The sequence below is a fragment of the Panicum virgatum genome, chromosome 9K (genome assembly GCF_016808335.1).
Source record: "Panicum virgatum strain AP13 chromosome 9K, P.virgatum_v5, whole genome shotgun sequence".
In the NCBI taxonomy this organism is placed as follows: Eukaryota; Viridiplantae; Streptophyta; class Magnoliopsida; order Poales; family Poaceae; genus Panicum; species Panicum virgatum.
Window position 1 is genome coordinate 63,968,410 of NC_053144.1, and position 20,928 is coordinate 63,989,337.

The following is a 20,928-nucleotide window of genomic DNA, read 5'->3' on the forward strand; positions in this document are numbered from 1 at the left end:
AGATATTCTCTCATCGGAATGGTTAAAATCCAGCCCCCTGTGCTGCTCCGCCCGCATCCCACGCGAAAAGGGGACGCGTGTCGCACGCGAGCTCTGGCTATTTTACAAAAATGTCCTCCACTTTTATAAAAATTACAACCACATCTAGCTTATACGGATGCTACAGTTCTCACGTTTGTTTATTTTTTACATATACCCTCAAACTAATGTTTATTTCAACACATGAAGAAGAAATTCAATAATACCGTTGTCTTTACAGAAACACCCCCATGAGTCATTTTTCACTCAGCCCCTCCTGCAACCCCGAACCCTAACCCCCTACTCTCTCCTCCCTGCCGTAGTCTCCCTCCCTCTCTTGCTCCCCGCCGCCGCCTCTATCCCTCCTCGTCACGCGCTCGGCGTTCCCCTCCTCCGCCGCGGCACAGGGCTTCCTTCGCCACGGGGCGCGGCCCTCATGCTCGGCACCCCTCTCCTCCGCTTCGACGCAGGGGCGCGAGCCACGGGCGAATCGAGCCGCAGAGTCCATCCACTGCTGCCACTGCTGCTAGGACCCGCCGCCCCTTAGATCTGAGAGGGCGAGCTGCTCCTCGCCGAGGCTCCCAAAGCTCGGGATATGGTAGCCGCGGGGTGTGGTGGAGCGGTGTTGGCATAGGGGGCGAGCCCATCTGCACAGCAGCCTTCGTGGCCGCACGGAACAGCTGCGGCAGACTCGGCGCGCGGAACAACTGTGGCAGACACAGCGCACAGAGACCTTGCCCTGAGCAACCACATGGATGACGATGCCAGGGCGCTTGGCCTCACCGCCTGGGAGGAGGACATCGCCGCTGCTTGCCTGCGCCATCCTCCTCCTTGGGTAGCAACGCCATGACCTAATGCTTCTCTCTTTATTGTGGCAGACCTAATGCTTCTCTCTTTATTGTGGCAGGAATGGGGATTTCTCTTGATTGAATTCGTCCTCTACTCAGGCAAGTTATTGATCTGAAATGCCCCTGCCTCCCTCCTCTCCTTGCGGTAGGAAGGGGGATTTCGTTTTGATTGGATTCGTTCTCTCCCTGAATAAGTTATAGATCTAAAAAAATTCCTCATTGTGGATGTAGACTGCTCATCGATCTTGGATTTGAAGCTCTGACCTTGTATATGCCAAACTGATTTAGGCGCGTTAGATGTGCCCTGATGTTTAATCTTTGTCCTTGAAAATTTAGATACATATTTTGCACTTTTCTAGGTCACGTAGATTGACTGCAGGGAGCTTAGGAGGAAATTGTTGATGCATGTTGGTGCTGCGGCTGCATATGCAGTTTATGTACAGTGATAAAATTGATCGATGAACAATAAAATTTATAGGATCAACAAGATGTTCAAATAATATATTAGTCTGTTTAAATATGATATTAATATCTAGGTTGGTATGAAGTGGAAAAATATATAGTTTATAGACACAACAACAACGGAATATGGTGGTAATTTACCACCTATTGCAGGAGGTGCTCTCCTTTTACCATGCTAGCTTCTTGCATTTGGGGGAAAAGATAGTAGGCATTGAACTAAAACAAATTATAGTGGGATACCCTTACTGTTCTTCCGCGGCATTGAGCCATGCACCCATGGATCAGAGCAAAGTCATTTACAGTTGCTAGATGAATCAATAATACTTTAGCAATCTTTCAGACATAATGTGATGTTATCTGGTTTTGTGCCTTCTACATCATTGCAAGTTCTTTATATAGTTTTCGTAATACAGCTTATTGTGCATTCAAGATTTGATAATGCATTTTGTACCTGAAACTATAAGCTAATAAGCTTTTGTTTCTCAAATTCAGCTTACTAAATTTCAGAAATATTTCAGTTTACAATTTCCACTTCTAAAATATTTCTTTGCTGCTTTTATGTTGCTGAATCGGCTGAGATGGTTTGGACATGTCCAACGAAGGCCTCCTGAGGCGCCGGTGCGTAATGGGGTTCTTGAGCGGGTCGATAATGTAAAGAGGGGTAGAGGTAGACCTAAACTGATGTGGGATGAGTCGGTTAAGAGAGACCTTAAGGATTGGAATATCTCTAAAGAGATAGTTTTGGATATGAGCGCTTGGAGACTAGCAATCAATGTGCCTGAACTTTGAACTTATTTCTTTCGGGTTTCATCTCCAGCCTACCCCAACTTGCTTGGGAAAAAAGGCTATGTTGTTGTTGTTTGTTTTATGTTGCTGAATAATTAATAGAGCCATGATAGGGAGGGAGCTCTCCAGTCTAGGAAATATGCTTATTGATTCAGACATGTTTTTCTTGTGTCAGCCCAGGGGCAGACCCAGGGCCCGACGACCCTGGGCACGTGCCCGGGCTCCCGTCTGCAAGAGGCACCATATCTGAGTAGCTTCAAGAGTCAGTGCGCGCATGGCATGTGTTAGTTTGCATGCATATACGTTCTCCATGACAAGAGCAAGGCAAATAGCCTGTGCGTGGGTAGACTTGGCCCAGGCTCCGCTTGAGTCCTGGGTCCGCCACTGTGTCAGCACTCAGCAGGGAGGGTCGTGAACAGGAGCAACAGAATTTAAACTTTTTTCAGAAGCTCTGATCATTTTTGAACAACTGGTTAATGTTTGGCTGTGCTACTGCAGCTGCAGCGCACCCCACTTCGCCTAGCTCTATCCTCCTGCGTGGCAGCAAGTTCGGCTGCTGCAGCGCAGCCAAAAGAAGAGCAGATGAACATGGTGCAGACTGGCAGAGGCACTACTGTGGATAAGGTAGTATCTTTGCCACAATATATATGCTCATTTAGCAGGAGATGCAGTTTTGTGCATTTGCGAGTCCATTCATTTATATTTGTCTTTCTTATGTTGGTCTGCAGACCACACCACATGAGGGAGTAGAAATGACTTTGCGCCCACTAGAAGCAACATCCTTTTTAAAAGTTAGGTACGACTTAGCTGCAGTAGATTAAGATCATGAGATCAAATGAGCTGAAAGAAGTATTGTGTTTAAGCTATTCTGAATCTTTGCAAAAAAAAGTATTATTTTCATACACAATGGTCTGGCATTTGCCTATACAATTGGCTGATTTGCCACCTCTGTGTATATTGGATCTCAAATAGTTGGCTATTCAGTGTGTGATCTTACATCTTGTGCTTTTCTTATGCCTGCAGCAATCTTCCTGTGTTTGAGCAGCAATGTCTTCTTGGGTTCGAGCAGCAGTGTCTCAGGGTGAGTTTATCTCTTCTCTGTTCCTTTCCAGCTTATAAAAGGTTTGGAGGTGAAATTTCTGCTATAGATTAGCAGCATCCATGCATATATTAAATAAACCAGCCTGAAATTGATATAGTCTTATTGGGTAACCAAGTTGGTCATTATACGTTGTTTAAAAATATCAAACTTATGAAAAATGTCAAATCCCATGAAATTAGCTTGATTGGATAGATAAATATGAGATTCTATAGCACTAAATCAGAGGTGCCTTCCTTATGCATTGACATTAGGAACCCGCCGTCTGTTTTTAGAAAACCATACAAGTAGCAGATCATTTGGAATTTGTTGTTGTTGGAAATATGCCCTAGAGACAATCATATTTCCTTGTATTCATGATTAATAAAGTGTTCCTTAAATATCCATGGATGACAACTTGTATTGATTAATGCTTATGTGAAGTATTTGTGAAACTCTTTACTTGTATGGATATTCTAAAATGTTCCTAGTCGGAGTTCATGTGAAGACACATGAATATTAGACTAGCACATGTATTAGTTGATTGACTACGTTTCACAAGTCATGGACATGGGGATGTCAAACTAATAATGTGGGCTCATGTGAGATATGAGATTGAACTGACCCAACACGAGATGATGACTTCTCATTACACAATATGTACGCTGTGTCCTAAGACCTGAGATTGTCGTATGTACTCAAGATGTGAACCGACTTACTTAGAAGCCATCAAACGCTGCACCGTAACAGGGTAGTCATAAAGGTGGCTTTCGGGTCTGTCAAGAAGCATGTTGTGAGACATAGTCGATCAAGATGGGATTTGCCCCTCTCTACAAGAGAGAGATATCTCTGGGCCCCTCGAGAGATTCGGATAAGGAAATGCATGGCCATGCTGGGGTTAAGAGTTAACCAAGAATTCCGAATCACAGGATCGAGAAAGAGCGGTTGGCATGGAGCTAGACCAAATATCGTAAGGCAAAAGGAACAACATGTATATGACATTGTGACGGCTCGTCTGATATGATCTTTGCGTGCATATAGGAGTTGACATGTCTTGCTAGAGGCCGCTGTCTACTATTGGGCCGAGTAAGAGTACTCGGGCCATGTCTATTCGCATACGAGCCCATAGGGTCACACTTAAGGGAAAGAAGCCTGATAAGGATGAGATCCAAATTAGACTGGGCTTAGGTGCACTAATGGGACTCTCAGGCCCAAAAGGGGCGCCTAAGGTGGGGCCCAAGAGGAGCCCACCTAAGGGAGCGCCCAGGGGCTATAAAAGCAACGAGAAGGGGGGCACCAAGGCTAACCCTAGACTTTTCTCGCGCATTAACAGTACCCGCGCTTGAACAGTAGCGCTGCTACAGTATCACCCCCTCCCTCCTGTGCGCCGAGCCCTAGGTCGCCCTCGCGGACCTAGCAGTCCGGATCGCGACGCTTCTTCCCGTACGTGTGGACTTCGTGGAGGTGCTACGCTTGCTGCACAAGGACGAGCCGTTCGTGAGCTGGTTCGCGCAACTACAATGCCGGCTTCCATCTGCACTACACCGACGCGCTAAAGAAGTTCTGCAACCGCGCGTCTAGTGGTAATCCTGTGATCTATAACTGCAGTAATCCTGATTTATGTGGTAGAAAATTTTTGTTTTTGCTACCCCATATTCCTACAGCGGTATCAGAGCCAGTGCTGTCTCGTTATAGATTCGGATATGTGCATATGGAGATATGCGTAGTTTCAGATTGATCTATGACCCAATTTCGTAAACTAGCTGCGAAGGTTGTGCTACGACATACTCCTACCGGTCAGTTTTCCGCCATCGGAGTTAAGTGATGCACATAAAACCGGTCGCTACGGTTGGAGATCAATGTGATTGGTCGAATCGAAACTTTGAGCATAAGCCAGATGCATGAGATGCATAGGGCAGTAGATTGGATCTACTGCGAATTCCGTTTTGTTGCAAAAATGTGTTTTACAGTAAAACAGTCATAACTTTTGCATACGAACTTTATATTGATTTATATCTACAGAAAAAGTTAGACTTGGTTCAGAACAGCATTGCTATTTTCGCGAAATTTAGATTTGCGAAATTCAGCCCAGAAGATAGAGTTTTCGGCGTTTTAAGTTCGGACGTCGAAATCGCATAACTCTGTTTTGCAGGTTTTGTGATCGGTATAGCCTCTATGTGTATGTGATGCATGTGTGTAATTGTTTCATGACCTGCGTGTCGTGATTATGACAATTCAGTCGGAGCCATATGAATTGTTGCATTTGATGTAATGGCATGCGTGCCAACCTGTGATGATCCAAGTTGTGAATGTAATTTTATTTACTAGCTATTAGGTGTAATAGCAAGTTCTAGTTCTTGGAGTTTTCATCACATGAAGGATGGTGCACATGTACATGGAGATGAAGATCAACATGGTGAACAAGTTCTATGAAGATGGAGATCTACATGGCGAACAAGTTCTATGGAGATGGAGATCACCAGAAGAACAAGGGCCATACTGATTCACAATTATGTGCTTGCCGTTCTTGACGTTTTAATACTACGTGTGTCATAGTAGAAGTAGAACGATCCCTCACAAACTTCGAGCCATCATGCCCTACCAACTAAACCTTGCACTGTCACATGTCTTGTACGATTGGTGGTGGGTCTATGAAATTAGGGCGCCACTGGTTTTCCTTGACTAGACAGGCTGTATCGGATACATGCATGTATAAAGGGTTGGTTAGCTTGACAAGGTCATCTTAACGGTTAAGGACCTAGGGGCATAAATGTTGGGAGCGAGACATGGAGATGTCACCCAACAACAAGAGTCATATGTGATATGATTAGCAATGAGTTGCTTACCGATCTATCTAGTCTTCTAGCGGTGGTGCTAAAGCTCACTAGTCGACTTGATAGTTGTGGGTCTTGAATCGCTAAGAATCAATAGAGGGATATTGATTTTAGTGGGAGTAAATTCCGTTAATTGCTTAATATCGTTCACTCCATCATGAATACGTTTGTCTTAGTATTTTGCATTATTATTTTGTTGTAGATCATGGTCCGAAATAACACCCAATCTTTTTCATTGTGTTTGGTCCTTGAGAAGGACACACTGAATGGGACTAACTATGTGGATTGGATCCGCAACCTGAGAATTGTTCTCAGGGCAGAGAAAAAGAAAAATATTCTAGATACCCTATTACCAGAAGAGCCTGCTGATGATGCACCTGCTGAGGAAAAGTCTGCTTACAGAAAGGCTTGTGACAACAACCTTAAAGTAAGCTGCCTTATGCTCGCTTGCATGGAACCTGACATACAGATGCAGTTCAAGACAAACCATGAGGCACACGATATGATCGTGGCACTTCAGGACATGTTTCAAACTCAGTCCAGGACTGAAAGGTTCAATGTTTCCAAGGCCTTTGTCGAGAGCAAGCTGGTAGAAGGCGCTGCAGTGGGTCCGCATGTAATCTAGATGGTTGGTTACACACAGGGGTTAGAGAAGCTGGGCTTCCCACTTGGCCAAGAGTTGGCCACTGATTTTATTCTCGCCTCTTTACCGCCAAGCTATGGGAACTTCATCTCGAACTACCACATGCACGGGGCTGAGAAGTGCTTGAATGAGCTGTGCGGCATGCTCAAGACGGCAGAGAGTGACATCAAGAAAAGCACAAGTGGTGGCCATGTGATGGCTGTCCAGAATAAGCCTACTTTCAAGAAGAAAGGTTCTTCTTGGAAGAAGAAGAAGGGCAAGGCTAAGGCTGCGAACCCCAAGCCAAACCCTACACTCAAGACTAAACCTAAAACAGCTGCAGACAAGGAGTGCTTTCATTGTCACCAGCCAGGACACTGGAAGAGAAACTGCAAGCTGTACCTAGCCACACAGAAGAATCGTTCTTCCACCTCGGGTACGTTTGTTGTTCATATTACAGAAATATTTCTCGCTGACTCTTATGTTAATTCTTGGGTATTTGATACCGGATCGGTTGCTCATATATGCAATTCGATGCAGGGAATGACAAAGAGTAGAAGCGTTGAAAGAGGAGAAGTTGACTTCCGCATCGGCAATAATGCAAGAGTTGTTGCTGTGGCCGTCGGGACGATGCAACTTCACCTACCGTCAGGATTTGTCTTGGAGCTTAGTAATTGTTATTTTGTTCCTAGTTTGAGTCGAAACATTCTGTCTCCTTCATGTTTGATGAAGGATGGTTATTCTTTTGCGAGTGAAAACAATAGTTGTGCTATCTCTAAGAATAATATGTTTGTGGCTTTTGCGTCCATTGTGAATGAGCTATTTGTTTTAAATCTTGATGATTCACCTATCTGTAATATTAATGCTAAAAGGCCTCGGCTTACTAATTTGAATCCTACCTACATGTGGCATTGTCGTCTCGGTCATATAAGCGAGAAATGCATGAAGAAGCTCCATTCGGATGGACTTCTAACTTCGTTTGATTTTGAGTCATACGAGACATGCGAAGCTTGTTTGCTAGGCAAGATGACCAAGACGCCATTCACAGGTTTTCCAGAGAGAGCATCGGACTTACTGGAACTCATACATACTGATGTATGTGGACCAATGTGTAACACCCCGGGTGTTTGCACAGTAATTTAAATAGGTGTCTGCACAGTAATTGTGTTTGTTGATATGCATCTTGTGCTTGAAATGCTTAAAAAGGATCTTTTTGTAATTATGAAAGGTTATATGTGTAATTATGATTTTATGCAAGGTCCTTTATATAGTTATTTGTGTTTATAGCTTTTATGGAGGGTGTTTGTGCAAAATTTCAGTGCATTTAATGCATGGTAGTCATTTTTGCTTGTAAGTCTACATTTGAAGTGATTTTGCATTGAAAAAGACAAATTTCCTAGAATTCAAAATCCCTTCAATGTTTTTAATTTTAGCTCTTGAATCTTTGGTCAAATAAATTTTGGCACAACATCAAAGTTGTAGATCTTGAAAAATTGAACAACTTTCATGTTGGGCACTTTTCCATTTGAGCTTTAGTTTAAAAGTTATTGCTTGTTTACAGAAAGGTCCCTGGAACTTTTGGAAATTGCAAAATCGCCCTTATCACCATCTCCCACCTCCCTGCTCTGCTTCCCGTCGCCGGCCACCGACAGCGCCGCCCGCCGACGCCTTCCCGGCTTTCCCGGCCATTACTCCGCCGTGCGCTGGCGCCCACGCGTCGCGGACGACCTCCTCCCCTTCCTGTTGCTTCGTGCTGGAGCCTCCCGGCCGAGCCACGCGCCCCGCCGCTTCCAGAACCGCCCCGACGGCCGCCACCGCGACGCCGCCGTGGAGCGCCCCCTTCAGAGCACGCCGCCCTCTTCTAGCGAGCACCCGAGCACTACACCTATCCCAGGACTCGTTTTCGTGCATCCCTTTGCTCTATCCTCGCTCCCACGCCGCAGAACACCACCGCCGCCCCGCTTGAACCCCGGCGAGCTCCACCCCGCCGCGGAGCCGCCACTGCAGACCCGCTCCACCCCTACAGCCCCCACCTTTAGCGTCGCCTCGTCCTAGCGCAGCTCCCAGGCCACTTCCCCTCACCCGAACACCACCGGAGCCACCCCGCCGCCGTGCTCTGAGCCCGCAAGCCGCCGCTCGCCGTCGACACCCCCTCTCCGACCACCCTAGCCTTGATTCCAAGCACCCAGAGGTGCGCCTTGAACCCGTGAGGCTCACGCACCCCTCCACCCTCGCCGCCGGTGAGCCCCTCGCCGGGAAACGGCCGGTCAAACCCCGCCTCCCCTCTCTGACCCGGCCAGGGACGTCGGTGTTAGAATTTGGAAAAGCCCAGGGGGCTGTCTGCGAAGCTCTAGACTCAGAGGAATAGTGCTCTAAGGACTTGTTTGTAATAGTTTGCTGTGATCTTTGAAATTCTAGATCAATTCGTAGAAAATTCGTAAAATGGAAAATCTTGATGTTTTGGAATCCTCTTGAAGAGCTCTATGCAGTAGAACCAGAATATGTTAGGCTTTAGTTGCAAGTTTTTGCTGTAAATTTTGATTTGTGTTACTAGGTTTATAAATACTAGTTATTTACTCTTTTTCTTATCTGATGCTTGAAAGCTGGTATAGCTATGAAATTTTTGTGGTAGTTTACTCTTGTTACACTAGCTTTTCTATAAAAATTTCATGATCAGTTCTCTTGTGTAGCTATTTATTTGATTTAATCTTTGTTTAGTAGACTTTAATCATGGTAAATAGTTTCTGTTCTTAATAAATCGTGAAAATATTCCTGAGTGTTCTTCTGGGGTATATTAGCTTGTCCAGGAAGTTTGACCCTTAGTTCATGGCTAGATCAGGGGCTAAAAATAAATCTTGCTAATCTGTTGTCTGTTTTATTTATTTTCTCAGAATTATTTGGGTGTAGATAAAATCATGAAAAATTCACAGTAGATAGATCATCCCTGTGTAGATCTCCTGTTAAATTTTGAGCTTCTGTTTTGATCTATTTTGATATGTATAATTCAAGCTTGTACTAGGTGTTGCCTGCATAAATGATTTATTGTGATTAATTGGTTACATGTCTTGATATGATTTTTGTAGGGTAGATTACTTTGTTCATGTTCTGTTTAGTGTAATTTTGGTAGATTTTATTACTATTTGTACTCTGAGTTGTTGTTTTATTTACAAACCATGATTTAATCATATAGGAAATCACCACCACTCATTTTATGAAGTTAGTTAACTTCTTTTGTGCTGTTGATCAGGATGCCTTGTGTAGTTAAATTGGTCATTTAACTACTCTATAAACGATTGCCCATGTTTGTTTATAATGTTGTTCTTGCATTGCATATAGACACGACTGCCTTATCGGACGGGACGTACGAGCTGATCCCGGAATCTGACGGAGGTGATCTCGAAGCTCAAGTAAACACTGCGGAACTAACTGAAGCCCCGGACCAAAGTTCGGAAGAGCCTAGGGCTGAAATAGTTAGCAACTACCGAGAAAGCAAGCCCCGGACATAACCTATATTTCAAATTAATATCATTTACTGTATTATTTTACTTGTGCATTTACAGTTCATAGGAGTTGAATTGAAACTCTAGATGCATGATCCTAGGAACCTATGTACTGAACACTAGACTTGAGTTCGAATAATTGCTAAGCTTATAGGACCGGTAAAAGTCGAGTGATTGCCTGTCACTCGCGAGCTTTATAGGAATTGATTGTTTACTTTCTGTTATCAATATAAGGACGACGGACGGGGTTGTGTTCGATATCATGACCTTATGTGATACTCCGTCTGTGTTGATAAACTTACTAAGGTCGCGGTGTGTGGTAGTGCCGGTTAAGTTTTTGAACGTACTAGCCACATGCCGTAAATATGGTACGCGGTAAGCCTAGTAACCGATTGGACCGGGGAGTGGATATACCTGACACTCTCTCTTAGAGATAGGTTTTATTTTATGTTGCGCAACACTACGACTTCTAGGGACAAGGGTGGACCGGGCACGGGTGGACCTTGGAGCCCTGTAGTCGGGGAGAGTGTTCCTATCCACGAGCCGGAAAGAAAGGCAAACGGTTGTTTGGAAACGACCCGACGGTGTTCCAAACGTGTGTGTTAGGTTATCCTTGCAAGGTTGAATTTCGATTCAGAATCGTCCGCCTCTCACGATGAAATGAGACTGCTTGATTGATCTGCCACACAGAGTAATAAGAGCAACAATACTCTGATCAATCTTGTTGTTTGCCTATAATTTCCACCATGATTGGATAGTAGCTGCTTACATAGAATGGTTAATCAACTAGAATCTTGAAGCTAAAACTTGAAAGTAAGGACCTACTCTTTATTGCTTTTCAGCAAAGGAAAACCAGAGCCTTACAAAGCCTTGCATAGTCTAGCTAAGGTGGGCTACTTATAACCGTTGTCGGTTAAGTCTTGCTGAGTATTAGAATACTCAGCCTTGCTGTTGAAACCCTTTTTCAGGTATGAGTTTTGAGGATCAGATCGCTAGCTTGACCTATCCTTGCTCGTTGCCTCCTGGCTGGTCTGTAGAATGGGATACGTCTTCGGCCGACAATGACTATGACGAGTGATACCATGCTTGGGCTGGCTTGGTATACTTTTGCGACGTGATGTAGTCATCGTGTTTCATCTTCCGCTGTTTAGACTCTGAACTTATAATCATAACTTGTATAACTGTTTTATTTAAGTTGGCTTTGTAATAATGTTTTTAACTGGTATGTAACCGTTATTATGCCCGAGTTGTAAAATTGTGGTTGTAATATCTCTGAACTCGCCTTCGTGCGGGGTATGCTTGTTCGATCCGTGCATCGGTGGTTGTATCGGGACGTTACCCGACAGACCAAAAATTGTTCCGTTTGAAGTGCGTTTAAGCTAATGTTGCCTTTATGGTGATGGTTTACGCACTTGAGCCGGGATAATTTAGGCGGTTCTGCCACACAATGAGCTCGATTGCTAGAGGTGGATTCCAATACTTCATAACTTTTACTGATGACTTGAGTAGATATGGCTATGTCTACTTGATGAAGCATAAGTCTGAAACTTTTGAAAAGTTCAAAGAATTTCAGAGTGAAGTTGAAAATCAGTGTGGCAAGAAAATTAAAGCTTTACGGTCTGATCGTGCAGGTGAATATCTGAGCCACGAGTTTAGCAATCATCTAAAGAGTTGCGGAATTGTTCCACAACTTACGCCGCCTGGAACACCTCAGAGAAACGGTGTGTCTGAGCGACGTAATCAAACTCTGTTGGACATGGTTTGATCAATGATGAGCCAGTCGGACCTACCGTTATCGTTTTGGGGTTACGCTCTAGAAACAGCAGCTTTCACATTAAATAGGGTGCCATCAAAATCTGTAGATAAGACACCATATGAGATATGGACTGGCAAGACTCCCAGTTTGTCTTTTCTAAAGATTTGGGGTTGTGAAGCATATGTCAAACGACTCCAGTCTGACAAGCTTGCACCCAAATCGGATAAATGCATATTCGTGGGATACCCAAAGGAGACCTTAGGGTATTACTTCTACAATCGATCTGAGGGCAAAGTGTTTGTCGCTCGGAACAGAGTTTTCCTAGAGAAAGAGTTTCTCAAAGGAGAGAAAAATGGAAGAACGGCGCAACTCGAAGAAGTTCGAGATGAGCCAATAGGACATGACTCTACAAGTGACGCTAATGTAGCTGAACAAGTTGAGATGCCTATGGCAACAGAAGCACCTTCGCAACCACGAAGGTCAGCAAGCCTCCGCGCAGCGCGGGAATTATTATTGTTAGACAATGATGAGCCTGCAACATATGCAGAGGCGATGACAGACCCTGACTCTGAGAAATGGCAAGATGCCATGAAATCCGAAATAGAATCCATGAAGGAAAATCAAGTTTGGAACTTGATAGACCCGCCTGATGGTGTGAGAACCATCGAGTGCAAATGGATCTATATGAAGAAGAAAGATATAGATGGAAATGTTCACATCTATAAAGCTCGACTTGTCACAAAAGGTTTTTCAAGTAGTTGAAGGAGTTGACTACGACGAGACTTTTTCGCCCGTGGCGATAATTAAATCTGTTCGGATTATTCTAGCTATTGCTGCATATTTCGATTATGAAATATGGCAGATGGATGTCAAAATAGCTTTCCTTAATGGAAATCTGACTGAGGACGTGTATATAATGCAGCCCAAGGGTTTTGTCGATCCGACCAATGCTGGAAAGATATGCAAGCTTCAAAAATCCATTTATGGATTAAAGCAAGCATCTCGGAGTTGGAATATTCGTTTTGCTGAAGTAGTCAAAGGGTTTGGCTTCATTAAAAACGAAGAAGAAGCTTGTGTTTATAAGAAGGAAAGTGGGAGCTATGTTGCATTTCTAATCTTGTATGTAGATGACATACTACTGATTGGAAATAATATTCCTATGCTTGAGTCCGTAAAGACTTCATTGAAAAATAGTGTTTCGATGAAGGATTTAGGAGAAGCAGCATACATACTGGGCATCAAGATCTATAGAGATAGATCAAAGAGGCTTATAGGATTAAGCCAAGATACTTACATTGACAAAGTGTTGAAGCGGTTCAACATGAAAGAGGCAAAGAAAGAGTTCTTGCCTATGTCACATGGCATACATCTTAGCAAGACTCAGTGTCCTACGACGACTGATGAGCGAGAGCGCATGAGCAAAGTTCCATATGCCTCAGCAATTGAATCTATCATGTATGCAATGATAAGTACACGCCCAGATGTTTCTTATGCTCTAAGTGTTACGAGCAGATACCAGTCTGATCCAGGTGCGAGTCACTGGACAGCTGTGAAGAACATTCGTAAGTACTTAAGAACTAAGAATGTGTTTTTGGTCTATGGAGGTGAGGAAGAGCTCGTTGTAACGGGTTACACCGACGCTAGCTTCCAAACTGACAAAGATGATTCAAAGTCCCAATCAGGTTACGTGTTCACAATAAATGGTGGTGCTGTTAGCTGGAAGAGTTCCAAGCAGGAGACAGTGGCCGATTCTACGACAGAGGCCGAGTACATCGCAGCTTCGGAAGCTGCGAAGGAAGGTGTTTGGATAAGGAAGTTCCTTATTGAGTTTGGTGTGTTCCCTAATGCCTCTAGCCAGCTGGATCTCTACTGTGACAACAGTGGAGCCATTGCGCAAGCCAAGGAATCACCAGAAGAGTAAACACGTTATGCGGCGATTTCATCTCATTCGAGAGTTCATCGATCGGGGTGAGATCAAGATATGCAAAATACACACGGGCCTGAACATTTCAGATCCGTTGACAAAACCCCTTCCACAGCCCAAGCATGAGAGGCACACAAGAGCAATGGGTATTAGATACATTCTGGATTGACTCTAGTGCAAGTGGGGGACTGTTGGAAATATGCCCTAGAGACAATCATATTTCCTTGTATTCATGATTAATAAAGTATTTCTTGAATATTCATGGATGACAACTTGTATTGATTAATGCTTATGTGAAGTATTTGTGAAACTCTTTACTTGTATGGATATTCTAAAATGTTCCTAGTCGGAGTTCATGTGAGGACACACATGAATATTAGACTAGCACATGTATTAGTTGATTGACTACGTTTCACAAGTCATGGACATGGGGATATCAAACTAATAATGTGGGCTCATGTGAGACATGAGACTGAACTGACCCAACACGAGATGATGACTTCTCATTACACAATATGTACACTGTGTCCTAAGACCTGAAATCGTCGTATGTACTCAAGATGTGAACCGACTTACTTAGGAGCCATCAAACGCTGCACCGTAACAGGGTAGTCATAAAGGTGGCTTTCGGGTCTGTCAAGAAGCATGCTGTGAGACATAGTCGGTAAAGATGGGATTTGCCCCTCTCTACAAGAGAGAGATATCTCTTGGCCCCTCGAGTGATTCGGATCAGGAAATGCATGGCCATGCTGGGGTTAAGAGTTAACCAAGGATTCCGAATCACAGGATCGAGAAAGAGCGGTTGGCTTGGAGCTAGACCAAATATCGTGAGGCAAAAGGAACAACATGTATATGACATTGTGACGGCTCGTCTGATATGATCTTTGCGTGCGTATAGGAGTTGACATGTCTTGCTAGAGGCCGCTATCTACTATTGGCCCGAGTAAGAGTACTCGGGCCATGTCTATTCGCATGTGAGCTCATAGGATCACACACTTAAGGGAAAGAAGCCTGATAAGGATGAGATTCAAATTAGACTGAGCTTAGATGCACTAATGGGCCTCTCAGGCCCAAAAGGGGCGCCTAAGGTGGAGCCCAAGAGGAGCCCACATAAGGGAACGCACAGGGGCTATAAAAGCAAGGGGAAGGGGGCACCCAAGCAGTGGCGGAGCCAAGAATTTATGGTTGGGTATGCCATCCGCCACTAATCAACGGCTGGGTATGCTATATATTAAAAAAAATTCAAAGCAAATACGCAAAATAATGGACAATAAGTTATAATGGTCATGATAATTTTATAATAGTAACCAAAGTATAAATTCTAAACATGAATAATTAAATAATATTACAAAACAGTTGTGAGGAGGGCCACCGGGAGAAGGAAGGTCGCAGAAGGTGCATCGCTTGGCACCTTTGCCGCCAGTGCCTGGCCGCCGGTGCCCCAACCCTTTGCAACTCGCGCTAGGAGGAGAGCATGCGAGCGATATCCGATAGGGGCGATGATGCAAGGTCGCGAAACCGTTAGGTCGCCGGTCACCGATCGCTTGAGCGGGGGAGCACTGAGCGGGGAGCCGCCTTCAGCAGCGAGATCACGGCACACAGCACAGGCTTCATTCGTGGGATTTGTCGTATTGGGTCTATGAGCCACATTTGACAGTATCTTTCCTCATTACTAGGAATATAGATTTTAATAGATTTCAATGGAAAAATAATCCAAAAATAGATAACGAAAATGAATTTATAGAGTGTACACAAAATATAGAAAAACTAAAAATAATTTTTATGAAGAAGACTTCTCAAATGATAATTTAGAGAGTATAATTTAGAAAGACTTTTGGAGATACCCTAAATCTGTGTATACTTATTAGTATTTTTTAAGAATATACTTATTAGTATTTCCTCTCAAATCTTGGGTATGCCAAGAAATACAGGGGCATACCCCTGGCTCCGCCCATGCACCCAAGGCTAACCCTAGCCTTTTCCCGCGCGTTAACAGTACCATGCTACAGTACCCGTGCATGAACAGTAGCACTGCTACAGTACCATCCCCTCCCTCCTGTGCGCCGAGCCCTAGGTCGCCCTCGCGGACCTAGCAGTCCGGATCGCGATGCTTCTTCCCGTACGTGTGGACTTCGTGGAGGTGCTGCGCTTGCTGCACAAGGACGAGCCATTCGTGAGCTGGTTCACGCAACTGCACTGCCGGCTTCCATCTGCACTACACCGACGCGCTACAGAAGTTCCGCAACCGCGCGTCTAGTGGTAATTCCGTGATCTATAACTGCAGTAATCCTGATTTATGTGGTAGAAAAATTTTGTTTTTGCTACCCCATATTCCTACAGTTGTTACATCTACATGACACATGCTAGCTTCCTTATGCATTGACATTGGAACCTGCCGTCTGTTTTTAGAAATGCATACAAGTAGCAGATCATTTGGAATTTGCTGTTACAACTACATGACACATGTTAGATATTAAATTATTATCCTTTTGCAGTCCAAGCAAGACTCTCTCTCCTGAGTCGTCTCAGCATAGCCGGTCCCAAGCCCGGGTAAAGGAGGAGGGTTGCATTAGGTTTTGGCAAACCAGCATAAAAATAGCCACTCTAATGGATTGGAAACCCATAAGAAACTCGTTGGGGCGTAACCCTCTTAGCGACGCGCTACATCGAAACCCGGGTGTGGTGATAAATGGGCAAGAGCCGGGTCGCCATCCCCCCAATGGCGCGTCGTATCGTGACCTGGGTACGATGATAAGTGAGCAAGGGTCGGGTCGTCGCAACCTGAGTGGCGCGCTACATCTACGCCCGGGTGTAGTGAAAAATGAGCAAGGGTCTTCGCACTTCCCTCGACGGGTGCGAAGGGTAAGGAAGTTAGCCGAGCCAACTAGAATTCGTATAGGTAGCTGGAACATAGGGTCCCAAACGGGTAAGTTGAGAGAGCTAGTTGATGTAGCAATTAGGAGGCGTGTAAATATTCTATGCGTTCAGGAGACTAAATGGAAAGACCAGAAGGCGAAGGAGGTTGAAGATACTGGCTTCAAGCTTTGGTACACGAGGGCAACACCGGGTAGGAATGGTGTAGGTATCTTGATTGATAGGAGCCTTAAGGATGGAGTCGTAGAGGTTAAAAGGCAAGGCGACCGGATTATCCTAATCTGGATGGTAGTTAGAGATTCGGCTATGCCCCTCAGGTAGGCCTTAGTGAGAGCACCAAGATGCAGTTCTGGGAAGATCTAGATAGCATAGTACCGTGCCTACCAGCGAGAAACTCTTCATAGGAGGAGATCTCAACGGCCATGTGGGTGCGACTAATGTAGGGTTCGAGCGAGTGCACGGGGATTTTGGGTATAGTAGCAGGAGTCAAGAGGGGGAGGATGTGTTGAACTTCGTGTTGGCCTACAACTTGTTGATAGCGAATACCGTTTTCAAAAAGAGGGAATTCCATCTTGTGACGTTTCCTAGTGGACAACACTCGAGCCAGATCGACTTTATCCTTGCTAGGAGGGAGGATAGACGTGATTGCTTAGATTGTAAGGTGATACCTGGGGAGTGTGTTGTCCCTCAACACAAGCTTGTGGTGGCGGACTTTCGTCTTCGGGTACGTGTCTACCGGGACAAACGTGCCAAGATTGCGAGAACAAAGTGGTGGAAGCTTAGAGGGGAAGCGGCACAAGCATTTAAGGAGAGGATGCTAGGTGAGCGGCCTTGGGAAGAAGGAGAAGATACAGATGACATGTGGCTAAAGATGGCAATATGTGTTCGGAAGGTGACCTCAGAGGTGTTTGGCGTGAGTAGGGGAGGTAAACAGGAGGGGAAAGACACCTGGTGGTGGAACGACGAGGTGCAAAGGACTATTAAAGAGGAGTGTTTCAAACGCCTCCACCTTGACAAGAGTGCAGCCAACATCGATAGTTATAAATTAGCGAAGAGGGTTGCAAAGCGAGCTGTGAGTGTAGCAAAGGGTAAGGCGTATGATGACCTGTATCAGCGGGTAGGCACGAAAGAAGGGGAGAAGGACATTTATAGGATGGCTAGGATCCGCGAGCGGAAGACAAGGGACATCAACCAAATAAAATGCATCAAGGATGGGACAGATCGACTGCTAGTGAAGGATGAGGAGATCAGGGATAGATGGAGAGAGTACTTCGACAAGTTGTTTAATGGGGAGAGTGAGGGCTCTACCCTTGAGTTAGATGACTCTTTTGACGATACCAACAGACACTTTGTGAGGAGAATTCAGGAGGTAGAGATCGGGGAGGCTTTGAAGAGGATGAAGGGATGTAAAGCGATGTGCCCTGATGGTATCCCCATTGAGGTGTGGAGATGCCTAGGTGACAGCAATAGTATGGTTAACTAAGCTTTTTAACCTCATTTTTCAGTCAAACAAGATGCCGGAAGAATGGAGGAGAAGTATATTAGTACCTATCTTCAAAAACAAGGGCGATGTTCAAAGTTGTACTAACTACCGTGGGATTAAGCTGATGAGCCATAAGATGAAGCTCTGGGAGAGGGTTATCGAGCATCGCCTAAGAAGAGTGACAAGTGTGACCCAAAACCAGTTTGGGTTCATGCCTGGAAGGTCAACCATGAAGGCGATTTTCTTAATATGACAATTGATGGAGAGATATAAGGAGTAGAAGAAGGACTTGCACATGGTCTTTATTGACCTCGAGAAGGCGTATGACAAAGTACCGAGAAATATCATGTGGTGGGCCTTTGAGAAGCACAAAGTCCCAACTAAGTACGTTACCCTCATCAAGGATATGTACAAGGATGCGACGACGTTTGTCCGGACATGTGATGGCGACACCACTAACTTTCCTATTAACATAGGCCTACACCAGGGGTCAGCATTGAGCCCTTATTTATTTGCTTTAGTGATGGATGAGGTCACAAGGCATATACAAGGTGAGATCCCTTGGTGTATGCTCTTTGCTGATGATGTGGTGCTAGTTGACGAGTAGGGTAGGAGTTAATAGGAAGTTAGAGCTGTGGAGACGCATGTTAGAGTCGAAAGGGTTCAGACTTAGTAGGACCAAGACCGAGTACATGATGTGTGATTTCAGCGCGACTAGGCATGAGGGGGGAGACGTTACTCTAGATGGGCGAGTGGTGGTCCAGAAGGATACTTTTCGATATTTAGGATCGGTGCTACAAAAGGATGGCGACATTGATGAAGATGTTAGGCATAGAATTTCAGCTGGCTGGTTGAAATGGTGTCAAGCTTCTGGCATCTTTTGTGACAAAAGGGTGCCACAAAAGCTAAAAGACAAGTTCTATATGATAGCAATTCGCACGGTAATGTTATACGGTGCTGAATGTTGGCCTACAAAAAGGTGACATGTCCAGCAACTGAGTGTAGCAGAGATGCGGATGTTGCGGTGGTTTTGCGGGCACACAAGGAAGGATAGAGTCCGAAACGAAGCTATTCGGGATAGGGTCGGGGTGGCACCAATTGAGGATAAACTTACCCAACATCAGCTGAGATGGTTTGGACATGTCCAACGGAGGCCTCCTGAGGCGCCAGTGCGTAGTGGGGTTCTTGAGCGGGTCGATAATGTAAAGAGAGGTAGATGTAGACCTAAACTGACTTGGGATGAGTCGGTTAAGAGAGACCTTAAGGATTGGAATATCTCTAAAGAGATAGCTTTGGATAGGAGCGCTTGGAGACTAGCTATCAATGTGCCTGAACCATGACCTTTATTTCTTTTGGGTTTCATCTCTAGCCTACCCCAACTTGCTTGGGAAAAAGGCTATGTTGTTGTTATGTTGTTGCAGTCCAAGCAAGAATGCATGAAAAGTGAAGCTCGTGTTGATTTTGTATCTACCAGTTGCGGCCGGCTTTTGTGTGCCCTACATCTCCAGCAAGAAGAGTCCGATGCATGGTACCTGCAGTCTGCATCGACCTCAACATGCAAATTGTGTAGCATGGTGATTAGCTTTTAGTTTTATTTATTTGGTAGCTATGCATACTTACTGTTATATGTAGATTTATGTTGTTCGGATATGATGTAATATTGATGTTCCAAATGCCGAATAAATACCTGATGTTAGGATAGATTAGTACTTGAATATAACCATGGTGATCGAATGTACTGTGATGTTGATGATTGAAATGCCAGACAAACACCTCATCGATAGGATAGCTTGGTGCTCGGATATATTGTAATGTTTATGATTCAAATACCGGATAGATGCCTATGTTAAAATATTGATGATCTTCTTACTACCCGGATGTGGTGGTTTCATATTCAATTCACCCTATGCCATATATATAGTTTGTTTATTACTTTTTATATTGCATTATGTTTACTAATATTTAATTGTTCAAATGGTAGGGTGCGCATCGTGCGCATAATGTATAGTGGCCGTGAATTGACACCGACCACGACTCCAGGAGCATCGATTTATCCGCGACTATCACAAGTCGGCCTAGTCGGCAGCTTCAGATGGAACACTGGGGTGTCAAGAGCTAAGTGCACAGCACCAAACATGCGCACAAGAGTGGTCTGGATGCTCGGTAACCTTTTTTTTTCTTTTTCTTTTTTTTTTGTGTGTGTAGGGCGAGGGCGTGGCTACGGCTTATAGATCCAGACGGACCCATCCTTAATAAATCTATAAACCCTTAACCTACAGGAACCAAATCACAGTGCTCCAGAAATTCTTTGGATGATTTAGGCCCTGTTTGACAGGGCTCCAACACCGGCTTCGGGCGGAGCCCTGCCAAATGGGTGAGCGCGCAGCAGCTCCGTCCTCGAAGCTGCTCGTGAAGCCGTTTTCGGCTTTCACTTGGGAGGTGAAGCCACGAGAACGTGGCTCTGCGCGGCTCCTCCTCGCTCTTCCCAACTCTGCCCCCGTGCGCGGGTGCGCGCGGCCACGCAGGGGCGCGGCGCAGCGGGGAGGAGGGCTGCCGGACCGCCGGAGCGAGGTCCGTGGAGGCGGCGGGGCCGGGCGGCGGCAGGAGACCGGGCGGAGGAGATACGGGCTGCCGGCGTGTGGAGGAGTCGGCGCGGGCGCCGCCGCCGGGAGGAGATACGGGCGGCCGCCAGGAGGAGATGCAGGCCGCCGCCGCCGTCGGGAGGAGAGGAGGCGGCGTAGGC

At 45.2% G+C, this 20,928-nt stretch overlaps 1 protein-coding gene across 2 annotated transcripts; it reads left to right on the plus strand.

The window, feature by feature from the left end:
• The first annotated feature begins 366 nt into the window (after positions 1–366).
• On the plus strand, positions 367–20,083 carry LOC120646949. 2 transcript variants are annotated; one of them, XM_039923499.1, is made up of 5 exons: positions 367–1,946; positions 2,613–2,738; positions 2,843–2,910; positions 3,138–3,195; positions 19,660–20,083. In XM_039923499.1, the coding sequence occupies exons 1-5, from the start codon at positions 1,887–1,889 to the stop codon at positions 19,753–19,755; spliced, it is 408 nt and encodes a 135-aa protein (XP_039779433.1). In that variant the 5' UTR covers positions 367–1,886; the 3' UTR covers positions 19,756–20,083. The 2 variants fall into 2 exon arrangements, with proteins under 2 accessions (XP_039779433.1, XP_039779434.1); XM_039923500.1 differs by having other exon boundaries at positions 369–965.
• The last annotated feature ends 845 nt before the right edge of the window (positions 20,084–20,928 follow it).